General features: G+C 42.6%; 1 protein-coding gene across 1 annotated transcript in view; it reads left to right on the plus strand.

Moving 5' to 3' along the window:
- MAP2K6 (mitogen-activated protein kinase kinase 6) overlaps nucleotides 1–12,102 on the plus strand; it is a 129,278-nt gene that overhangs the window by 87,653 nt on the left and 29,523 nt on the right. The window contains exons 5-8 of the mRNA XM_060252309.1: nucleotides 2,093–2,212; nucleotides 9,741–9,857; nucleotides 10,612–10,663; nucleotides 11,790–11,917. Of these exons, the coding sequence (XP_060108292.1) occupies nucleotides 2,093–2,212; nucleotides 9,741–9,857; nucleotides 10,612–10,663; nucleotides 11,790–11,917 (417 nt within the window). The remainder of the gene's footprint in view (nucleotides 1–2,092; nucleotides 2,213–9,740; nucleotides 9,858–10,611; nucleotides 10,664–11,789; nucleotides 11,918–12,102) is intronic.

Below are 12,102 nucleotides of genomic sequence, written 5' to 3' on the forward strand. Positions count from 1 at the left end.
GAAATTGCAAAAACTCTATGGTTTCATGTGGGGACACTAGCAGTTTTTGGGGAAATTGGTACCGTAGAGTTTCCCCCAAATTGCTAGAACATCCCTGTGTGAAACCATAGCGTTTCCCTGCGATTTCCTAGAGCATCCCCATGTGACGTGCCTGGCATGATATGTCACTACCGGGTGATGTTATTGTACCACGCACATGAAAAAAATCCCCTGCTGGCAGCTGGTGGCGACTTGGCAACCCTACTTGAGAAACAGTTTGTTTATATCAGTGTTTTTCCACTGTATTCTATTTGTCTATTTAATGTAAATGATCATTGGTTTGTTCATTTGATTTCTGAAAATGAACCTTTGGGGCTAATGGCATGCTATGGTATCCTCATACAGTACAACCAATGTAAAAAATCCAACAACTAATAATAAGCTGAGTAAGTCTCAATTTAAATCCCATGGAGAGAGTAGGTATAAACTTTAAGGCCATATCCCATTGTTTTGGCAAAATAGGCAATCTAGCTCCTTAATCCATTCATTTCTGAAACCTTGCATATCATCTTTATTAACAGATCAAATATTTATAAACAAATATTGCAGGTTTTGTTTTCTGCCTTGATTCAATTAGCGTTTCCAGGAGAAAAGAGGACTTTTGAGACACTTAATGCCACACTAATCCCTTTGATGAAGGTAGTAAGAATAATGCTTAGACCCCATCAGGCAGCAAGCAGGAAGCTATTACCTACTCTCTTCTCATCTGTCCACCATGCCAAGCTGTTCAGATACTAGCCCATTAGTGCTAGCTTCCAGTGTCTTTGACACATGACCCAGAACTGATCATGACTTACCCCTACTTGAGATTCCGAATGTACAATAAAACCATGGTTTAATTTGCTGAGGGAAGGTCCGCTTTGGGAAAATATGTATAGTGAACTACCAACAAAATCTGCTTCTTACTGGAAGCAGAGATGGGGAAACTGTTTTATCCTTGGTTTGCTTGGTGGTACAGATAAAATACTTAACCATGGTTACAAACCATGCATTGCAAATACTTTTCAAGCCTTTCTTTTGCATTCTGGATTGCTGGTAACCCTTAAACACAATTTAAGTCTTAACTGTAGCTAAGAAAACAGCCATGGTTAAGCATTATGCCTGTATATATCCAGTCAGTCTGAACTGAAGTCCACAGAAGCATCAGTGCACATACATCTCTCCACATGATCAAGGGCCTTCCTGTTCAGCTCAGTGTTGAGGACCTCTGTCTGAATGCAATAGATGTATGTGTATGCACAAACGTGCACACACCCACACCTACTAGAAAGTGAACGGGAAAGTCCTTGGTGTGTGCACTTGAGATGCTGCATGTGCAGGTAGCTGCTGGATTAAAGCAGAAGTGTGTGGTGCTGAATGTGAACCTCTTTTAGTAATTACCCTTTACAGAATGTTCTGCCATCATAGCCTTGGTAATGATGGTAGAACAGAGAAAGGAAAAAGAGAAAGAGGTAAAGAAAGCACTTCTGTAATAACAGTCATCCTTTGCCCTTCTATAGCACCTCACATCCGAGGATCTCACAGTGCTTCCCAGACATAAATTACGCCTGTGAGGTAGGTAAGCATTATTACCCTCATTTCACAGAGGCATAAAGAGATTTAAATCATCAAATGCAGCCTCTGCTTTTTGGATGCTTCTTATGAGCCACTTGAAGTGTTAGCCTATCATAGTTACTCAAAAGTAAGTCATACTGCTGCAGGTAAGTTTGCTTAGAATTTGCAAACTTATTGCCATAAAGCTCAAGTTTGTCAGAAAGGGCTAGCATGCAAGAGTCAGGAATTCCCAAATTTATCTCTCTGCTGGCTTAAAGGTCTGTGGCTGCTATCCATTTTTTTTACCTCTTGAAATTGACCCCAGGTTTGAGGCTTCCTACCTTGACTGTTAGATTGGTTAAGAAGGAGGTGAAAGCTGCAAAAGAAAGATGGTACAAGTCTTGCTTGGTAAAATGAGCTGAGTCACATTCTTGTAACTTTTGTGATCTTGGTGAGTTTCTTGGATGAAACGATGGCTTAGAACCTGAGGTATAAAATTAACAACAGGTCTGTCTTCCAGCGAATCCGGGCAACTGTGAACAGCCAGGAGCAGAAGAGACTGCTGATGGACCTAGACATTTCCATGAGGACAGTAGACTGTCACTTCACTGTCACATTCTACGGTGCATTGTTTCGAGAGGTACCATATCTGTGGGTCCTGGGTATCCATCAAACTTGGGCTGCAGTCGTAGATTCACTTCCCTGAAAGTAAGCCCCACTGAACACAGTGGGATTTACCTCTGAGTTAAACTTGCTTAAAAATTGTACTGATAGTATATATACCAGTGTGGTGGTATAAGTATGCTCTCAAGCTTGGATCAGTTTTGAATAAAGAAGAGTGAGGGACACCACAGAGCATTAACTAAAGGACTCAGCGAAAGGACCTAGTGTCTTTTTTTCTTGCTTAACACAGACACAGAAAACCATAGGATTTAATACTTAAAGACCACTTAGCTGTTTGTAGTTTTGACTCTGGTTAATTTCCTTTATTGTACACATAAGCAATCGAACAGTTAAAAGTATTTTTTAAAGGTGGATTGTTCTCCTTGTCACTTGATTATATTTTATTGATGAGGTGGGTATTCTGACATGCATAGCAACCAGTAAATAATTTTCTCTTCCCTTTCTCACCTCCCTGGTATTGTTATTGCCTGTTGCTTCCTTCTATTACCTAGTGCAGCTGTAGTATCCTTTCCAAATCCACATTCCACAAAACAGGAAAGAAAGTTTCAGTGCCAAAATTGAGGGCCTTTCCCCCCCTCTCTCATTGATATTTCATGTCATGGGGAAAAAAAACTGTAGACACTGAATGTCCTACTTTTGTTTCACACAATGTAGAGGAGGATTTTGGGAGGTGGGGGAGGGGAGATGGCTTTTGCTTGAGCTCAATTTCCTTTCCTTTCCCTAGATTTCCTATTAGCTATTCATCCACAGTTTCTCACAAAAAAAGTGTGAATGAAAGTTCCTTCTTGACAGTATAAAGAGAAAAATTGACACATCTCTCATACTGTTAGCCAATCCACTTGATTGCAGATAGGACAATGTCCACTTCTCAGAAAGTGTTGTTACCTGTTTTATCCAAGGAGTAATATACTTGTTTCGTCTGGTATTGTTTTGGAGACATACTAAAACAATATGAGCTAGGGAGTCTACTTGATCCTGATAATAAGGGCATTTGCATTCCTCTGCAGGAATTCTATTATATCTCCCTCGCATTTTACACTTTACCAAGAAAGCTTGTCTAAACTTATAAATTTCTAAGCAGCATAAATAATCTGGCAAGGAAAATTTACCACTAAGGGTCTCTGGAAGAAGAGTGAAGAATGTTTACAATTTGCCTCCTTAAGCACCAAGGATCTTCATTTAAGATCTTATTTTGAAACTTTTTGCAGTGTACTTTGATAGTACTTTCACTTCTTGCAGCCTCATCACTCTGTTGTGAGGGAAAGTCTTTTACCTGAATTCCTACTACAGGTGGACATAGAGGTATTTGAAATTAACAGCTGAAAAATACAGGAGCTATTGATGGCTCGAAAAGGGAAAACTAGAATTTAATGACAGATTGGTATATAATACTAGATAGGTTTGGAAGCCCCAGCTCTAATTGCAAGGTGGAGGAGGAGTTACACGGTGGAATACCTAAAAAGTTCCTAAAGAATTTGAACTGAAGAAAACAAAGATGTTCTATATGACCAGTGTGCCATACTGGAGCAGCATATCCGATAACCAAATGTATAATTGTTGTATAAAGGATCCTAAATTATGCAACAAATTGACCTCCTTTATAATAAAGTAATTGTTAAAGAAAAGAAAGGAGTGTAGTGTCTGCATTGACATATGTGTATGCAAATCCCAAGATATATTTTGTGTAAACATAGCCCCAAGATTCTTTAAATTTCTTACTATCTCAATTGAGCTTTAACTCAAAAATAAAGAACATGAGTTTTAAAGTTAGGATTTAGAGAAAATTAGTGCCTTTGTTTTTTTGAAATTTATTTCTAAATAAATTTTAGAAATAAATGCAAAAATCATAAAACTTGTTTACATTTTCACTAAACCTGAGAGAGTACAGGCTAATAAAAATAGAGAGTCTGCATATGCTAAATAACATAGCTGAGGAGAACATAATCTACAGTCCTGGCTACAGTGAAAATCCTTTTTATATATCTATATATATAATAAACGCGGGGCAAGGATGCAGCCCTGCCTAACACCACTTCTTACCCTGGTTGGGCTCAAGAGGGTGGAGCTACCTGGTATACAAATTTGGAGAATATTTTCAGAGTATAGATTCCTAATAAGTGGCAGCAATCTGCTAGGCATGCTCATGTTTAAAAGTTTTCCCCAAATTCTAATGAGAGCTGAAGAATCGAATGCCCCACATAGATTAATAAATGAAGAATAAAGTACACCGCCTGCACATTTTGTATATTTATTCGCTAGAGAAGATAATGTGAAGCAATGATGCACTCAGGGATGTTTTCCCCCTAAATCCATATTTGGGCATTGTTTAAGATGGTTACCTTCATCCATACTTTTAGCCTGTAGGAAGGTTTGAATTGGAGGTTCTAGGCTGTCACTTAACATCTGAATTGTGTTAGTGGTCAATGATTGCATACCATGTAAAAGACAATACAGGGAGAGGTGATGTCTTTGTCTTCTGCCTTGGTGTGGCCTAATTGCTTTCATCCTGTTGACACCCTTGTACTCCCTGATTTCTCCCATAAAGTCTTCCTTAAAAGTTGATGTCACTGCAAGATCCATCTAGAGACGCAAAACATGGAGATGGTTCCCTATGCTCTGTGCTTGCCTCACAGGGGCTGGGGCTTACTGTGTTACACATGCAGGCTGGGAGGGAGTGGTATGCAGATGAAAGGTGGATGGTGGCAACAAGGTTTGATGGTGACTTTTAGGGAAATACAATCATTAGTGTATAACTGTCTCCAGTGTATAATTCCTGGAGACAATAAAAATAAAGCTGTATCCTAGACTGGAATTTAAACAAGAAAATAGCTTGCAATTTAACCCTCACTCAGGGATCTTCTTTGTGGTCTCTGTGCAGCCCCACACATGGGTTATCTGTCTGGATCGAACCCGATCTCGCAGAATTCAAAGCAATCTTAAGCATTAATTTTGGTGCGCACTCCCTCTCGTTCTGGGGAGGAGGCATCCACCGTGCATGCCTAGAACTGGAGAGAGGCGCTCCACCCACCCAGTGTCGTCTTTACCACTGTCCGGGATACACTTACCTTGCTGCGTCTCCATCTTTTCTCTGCAATCTTCACCTTGCTACTTGCATCTTCATCGTTCTTCATTTCAAATTTTCATCTTCACCTCTCTGGTATCATAAAAAAAAAATCTTTTATCTATCCTTACTTATCTTTCTCTTTCCCCTTCCCCTTCCCCTCCCCCTCCAGCCCTTCTTCCTGGGCGGATGGAAGGGAAGGACAACAGAAACAGGCATCGCACATCCTTCAGGAGCTCTCTCGCGTCAGTAATCAGCAAATTAATTCAGTGTGTCATGCAGTGGCGTGTTCATCTAGAACCATGGCCACGTCCATCGCCCTACAACACCATGCCTGGCTCCATTCTTCTACTTTACAGCCTGACATCAAGTTCAAAATCAAAGACCTAACTTTTGATGGTCAAGGACTCTTCAGTGCCACTACAGATGACATTTTAACCACAGTCGATGACAGCAGGAAAAGGGCTAAGAGGTTGAGAGTTAACCAGCAACAGTCTCAGCCAAATCGACAGAGAATTTGGAAACCCTTATATTATAAGCGGCTCCGCTCTCCTAAACAATCCGATTTCTGGAAACGCAGGGCACCTCCAGCCAAACAGTCATTCCATCAAAAGGCCCGTCCACAAACCACAAAGAAGATGGCCGCAGTGTCGAAAGAGTCTCTTTTACTCTCTCATATCGCATCTCTGCCCACCACAACATTTTACAGACATCACCAGACATTTTGCTCACATCACCAGACTAAGCCCCTTTTACCCCATGTGGGAATTGATAACATCAGATTCCTGGGTCCTGGCAATCATCCACAGGGGCTACATCATAGAGTTCGATTCGCCCCCAAAGCTCCACAGTTTCATAACTACCCCTCCCTCCCTCCCTCGCCAAAAAGAAATCACCACCTTGCTGGACAAAGCAGCTATAGAACCAGTTCCATTGCAGTTCCATCACACAGGGTTCTACTCCCAGTACTTTCTGGTCCCAAAGAGGGACGGGGGTCCTATACTAGACCTGCGCAAACTCAATCAGCACATTTGTTACAAGAAATTCCGCATGGTTACCCTGCAATCCATCTGCCACTAATTCCAGAGCAGGCCTGGATGGCGTCAATAGATCTTCAAGAGGCTTACTTCCACCTCACCATCAGTCATCATCTCAAAAGATTTCTCAGGTTTGCCATCAGGGATCAACATTACCACTTTTGTTCCCTTCCATTCGGTCTTTCGACAGCGCCGAGGGTCTTCACAAAATGTATGGCGGTGGTGGTAGCCTCGCTCCGACAACAGAAGATCTCCGTCTACCCATACATAGACGATTGGCTTGTTGTGGCTCAGTCCAAGGAGCAACTCCAAACGGACGTCTCTACCATCCTGGCTCTCCTAGCCTTGTTAGGTCTTCAGGTCAATCTAGCAAAATCCAACCTGACCCCTACGCAGAACATTCAGTTCATAGGAGCACGCATTTTGACACAGAACTTACCTTCCGATGGACAGAGTGCACCAGTACCATCATTCCGTTGCCAGTACCATCATTATGCACCGTACTCAAACAGCCTTCATCTTCCAACGTATGCTGGGTCTCATGGCAGCAACCACTTCCATTCTGTGCTTTGCAAGGCTCCACATGCGCCCTCTTCGACTGTGGTTTGTCCGGACATTTCACCCACAGCAACAACACCAAATGACCCTACTTACTGTTCCATCGTATATCCTACCATCTCTATAATGGTGGACACTGGAACGCCATCTCTTGACTGGAATGCCATTTATTCCCCATCTGCCATTGTCACGACCGACGCTTCGAAGTGGGGATGGGGAGCCCACTTGGGAACGTTGACAGTTCAGGGTCAATGGACAGATTATGAAAGATCCCTCCACAACGACTGCCTAGAACTCTTGGCAGTTTACAGAGCTCTGAGATCTTTTCTACCATCTCTTTCCAGCCAACACATTCAGATCACTTCAGACAATATTGCCACTGTCTTCTACATCAATCGCCAAGGGGGCACTGCTTCCATCTGCATCTGCAAGTGAGTCATGTCCCTATGGCATTGGAGCATTGCGCACGACATATTTCTGACAGCTGTGCACCTACCTGGAGTTCAGAATGTGAAGGCGGATGCACTAAGCTGACACCTAGTCAATGATCACGAATGGCCCCTCAATCGCCAATACCTTCAGTCAGTTTTCAAAAATTTCGGAGTCCCAGAGATAGATGTCTTTGCCTCACCGCACAACACCCAGTGTCCGTGCTTCTACACTTGAGGTCCGAGAGATGCATTCCTCCACCGGTGGTCGGGACCTCTGCATTACTTATTTCCACCGATTCCTCTCATCACAAGTTCACTCCAGAAAATCAAGCTGGATCAGACCAATTGTATCTTGATCACTCCATGGTGGCCTCGTAAACCCTGGTTCACTACTCTTCTGCTGTCGGACAACACATTCCTCTAATTTCTCAGAGTACGCAATTTACTCTTCCAACAAGAAGGCAAGGTCCTACACCACAACCCTGGTCTTCTAAAACTGACTGCCTGCAACATCAGTTTTTAAATTTTCCTCAGGAGGTTCGCCATGTCATGTTTAATGCCAGAAAACCCTCCACTAGGAAATCGTACTCTGAAATGGAAACGTTTTTCGAACTATGCTTCCAATCATAATTTCCATCCTGAACTTTCCACTATAGCTCAGATTTTAACATATACATTGTCTCTTTCTAAGGCGGGACTAACTTATTCTTCTTTAAAAGTGCATCTAGCAGCCATCTCAGCCTTTCATCCTTGCATTGAGGGATGCACTGTTTTCTCCCACTCTGCAACTAAAGCATTTATGAAGGGAATCCTGCGCATCCAACCTCCAATTCGTCAGCTACAGCCCACTTGGAGTTTATCTCTCATCCTGAGCCAACTCTTAAAACCACCTTTCGAGCCTATGGCGTCTATCCCCCTGCACCTTCTGTCATGGAAGACGGCATTGCTAGTGGCACTTACATCGGGTAGAAGGATCAGTGACATTTGTGCTTTCAGGGCAGATCATCCATACACTATCTTCCATCATGATAGAGTAATATTATGCACTGACCCATCCTTTCTACCCAAAGTCATTTCACCATTTCATTTAGGAAAACCTTCTACTCTGCCTTCATTTTTCCAACATCCTAGTGATGAAGGTCAACGGGCCCTTCACAATTTGGATGTGCGTAGGGCTCTTTCCTTTTACATTGAAAGGACACGTTCTTTCCGCACTGACACTAGACTTTTTGTAGCCTATGGAACCCACAACCAGGGTCGCAAAATCTCAACCCAAAGATTTTCCAAATGGGTAGTTGCGGCCATTTCCTTATGCAACAGACTGGCTAAGCAACCTGTACCAGAACGTTTACGAGCTCATTCCACTTGAGCCGTGTCCATGTCATCAGCCTTCTGCAAGGGCGTCCCGATGGAAGACATCTGCACTGCTGCGGTTTGGTCTTCTCCATCTACGTTTGCCATGCACTACGCCTTAGACGTCTGTGCTCGGCGTGATGCGTCCTTCGGACAGGCTGTATTACATTCCATTTTTTACTGATGTCCCCAGTCTTCTATTCTGTAAGTACATTCCTTATTTTCTCATATGCCTACTTAAGCTCTGTCTTCTTATTACAGATCCAGCACCCACCTCTGGGCAAAATAGCTTGCCAGTCACCCATGTGTGGGACTGCACAGAGACCACGAAGAAGATGGACAGGCTTTTTACCTGTAACTGATGATCTTCGAGTGGTCATCTGTGCAGTCACACACGTCTGCCCAGCCTTCCCCGCTGCTGGATTGTTTTAATTTCTCTACTTACTAGATTTCTCTATACAGCGGCTAGAAGAAACTGGGTGGGTGGAGTGCCTCTCTCCCGTTCTAGGCATGCGCGGTGGATGCCTCCTCCACAGAACGAGAGGGAATGCGCACCAAAATTAATGCTTAAGATTGCTTTGAATTCTCCGAGGTCGGGTTCAATCCAGACGGATAACCCATGTGTGTGACTGCACAGATGACCACTCGAAGATCATCAGTTACAGGTAAGAAACCTGTCCTTCCCCCACCACCACCCTTTGAGATTTTTTGTTTTGTTTTGTGTTTGTGTGTACACCTGGAAGTCATGGTAACCTCTGGTGACTGATCCCCATGGATGGGGCCTGGAGGATATTCGGAGAGATGGCTGAATAAAGCCTCTGCCCCTGTATTCCTGACTGCTGGTATTTCAAGGAGGTCTCCCTTCCAACACCAGGCTTGCCAGGTCAGGGCCCACTCTTTGAGAGAATGTTAATATGCTACAATATCTGAAAACAACATAATTAAGTGTGAAATTATAGAAACTGGGAAACATTGTCACACTTTCGATGGAAAAGATGGTGGTGGTATCAGTTCATTTATGCTGGTAACCTTGTATTTCTCTAGGGAGATGTGTGGATCTGTATGGAACTGATGGATACATCACTGGATAAATTCTACAAACAAGTATTAGACGAAGGCTTAACAATTCCTGAAGACATCCTAGGAAAAATAGCTGTCTCAGTGAGTCTTTCTTCTAATTGTTTCCAGAGGGATTTAGTGCCTTTTCCTACCATTGCAGAGATTAGTTTAGCCCACATTCGTCAGTCAGGTGTTAATGTACAAAAATGCAAAAGTAGATGATGAAGGAACAGCAGCTGCTTCTCTTTATAGGTTTGTTTATTAAAGAGCTACATTCCCTTAGAGTAACCTGAAATGTGAGGAAAACAACAGACTATGACAGGGGTGGTGGTGGAAAGCCTTATGGAAATAACGTTAGAGAAAGGTGAGTTCGGGAAGACTCAGTAGGAAAGAAATTATGGTAAGAATTTCTAATTGTGGTTCTTCTGTATCATGCCTAGTCTGGTCCTTGGCTACAAAGAAGTGCTATTAGGGAGCCAGCTTGAATACAGGTGGTAGCTGTATGCATAGAAAATCCCAGGGGTGCAATTTTAAATCCCTTGGAATTCAGCCATCAAAAGTTTCTAAATAGGGATGCAAGAAGTTGGGTGCACTCTGTTCCTGGCAAGTTTTTGCAGTCAGTCTATTTTGAACATGCTCCCAAGGGTTGCTGGAACAACAATGAATACTATGAATCATGGCGCACCCTCCTCTTGCCAGACTGCTGATTCATTGTCAAAATGCCAAACTTAAGACTGTCTGAACACCAGCTTAGTGTTTAAAGGAGTGTGAACTTGTGGCCTGGGTGCCAGAGATGGCAGTGTGATCCTGTTGCTTCGATCAGTTACAGTTCACTCTTCATTTGTTGTGTTTTCAGATTGTAAAAGCACTAGAACATCTACATAGTAAGCTCTCAGTAATTCACCGAGGTAAGTATGACTGCTGTTGAATGTTCTAATGGTTCCTAGAAACAGTGGAAGAATAGTATGTTTGGAGCTGTATTTGATTAGCTATAAAAACATAGCTTTTGTCTTCTGTTCAGCTAGCTAGGTACTATATCAGTGCTTCGGTGACTGTACTTTTTTTCTCAGCATAGTTCGTGATGCTGGTTTTGGTGTCTCAGAACAGCCTTCTTTGACCCCTGAGATCATGCTCTTTGGCATGTCAGTGGACTCAAAGAGCTTGAGGGGCAAATTGGAAGTCTACAGCAGGAGAGGGGAATGGGCAGAAATTGCCCCATCCTCCTCTTCTGCAAATGCAAAAAGTGTCTTGTGGGAGGAGGCCATGAATAGAATGATCCAGAGGATCCCAGCCTTTGCTTTGCTACCTGCAAGTTTACAAAATAAAACACAATAACATAAAACATCATGAAAGTTATTGCAACCCAGCATTCCCAAACAGTAAGAGCATAAAACAATATAAGATATGGAGGAGCTTAAAATGGATCTCAAAAGTATACACTCTTCCCTTCAGCTCCTCCCTTCAAACCAAATGCTTTGTCTTACAACTAACCCAGGATCTGAACCCTGTCTCTTAAATGAATCACCCATACTTAAGTATAGTTTAAGCAGGGGCAGGACAACTTGGGCCAGGCAGAGGAGATGTCAGGGAGGGGTACATTCCTGAAGCTGGCTCCTGATTTCTTAGGTGTGGCTTATGAGGGAGTCAGAACTTTTTTTTCAAACTGACTATTCCTCAAACAATTCTATAGCAATTCGGGTTGGAACAAGTGCCCCCCAAAAACAAACAAACAAAAAAAAACAAGTCTCTGGAATCCTGGGATTTTGAGTTGAATTGCATTTATTTACCCTTGGTGGTAATTAATAATGAAACTCTGACTAGGTATTGCACTACTGTTGCACTGTAGCTGTCATTATCATCTGGCTTGCCATGTCTGCACAGGAGAATCCAATTGCAAATGATTGTGGCAGTGCAGTGACAGAGCACTGTCTAGCAATGTGTGGATGTAGCCTTTGTCTGCTTCTATCTCTGCCATGACCCACTTGCTGCAAACAGCCTGTTTTGTAATCAGTGTCTGTGTGTTCCACCTTGCAGATGTAAAACCATCCAATGTACTGATCAATACACTGGGACAGGTGAAAATGTGTGACTTTGGAATTAGTGGTTACCTTGTTGACTCCGTGGCTAAAACAATGGATGCTGGCTGCAAACCTTACATGGCAGTAAGTAGAAAGTGTTGGGACATCTTCAATGCAGTCTTACTCAAGTGCTCAAAACTGTACTGCCAAACACTGTAAATTTACAAGGGCTGATGATTTTGAGAATCTAAGTCCTTGGGCCCTAATTTTAGCCCTAGCCTTATTTCATGCATAGATTATTCTCTGTTACTATAATTTCCTGGAAATTC

The sequence above is a fragment of the Heteronotia binoei genome, chromosome 13 (genome assembly GCF_032191835.1).
Source record: "Heteronotia binoei isolate CCM8104 ecotype False Entrance Well chromosome 13, APGP_CSIRO_Hbin_v1, whole genome shotgun sequence".
Taxonomy (NCBI): Eukaryota; Metazoa; Chordata; class Lepidosauria; order Squamata; family Gekkonidae; genus Heteronotia; species Heteronotia binoei.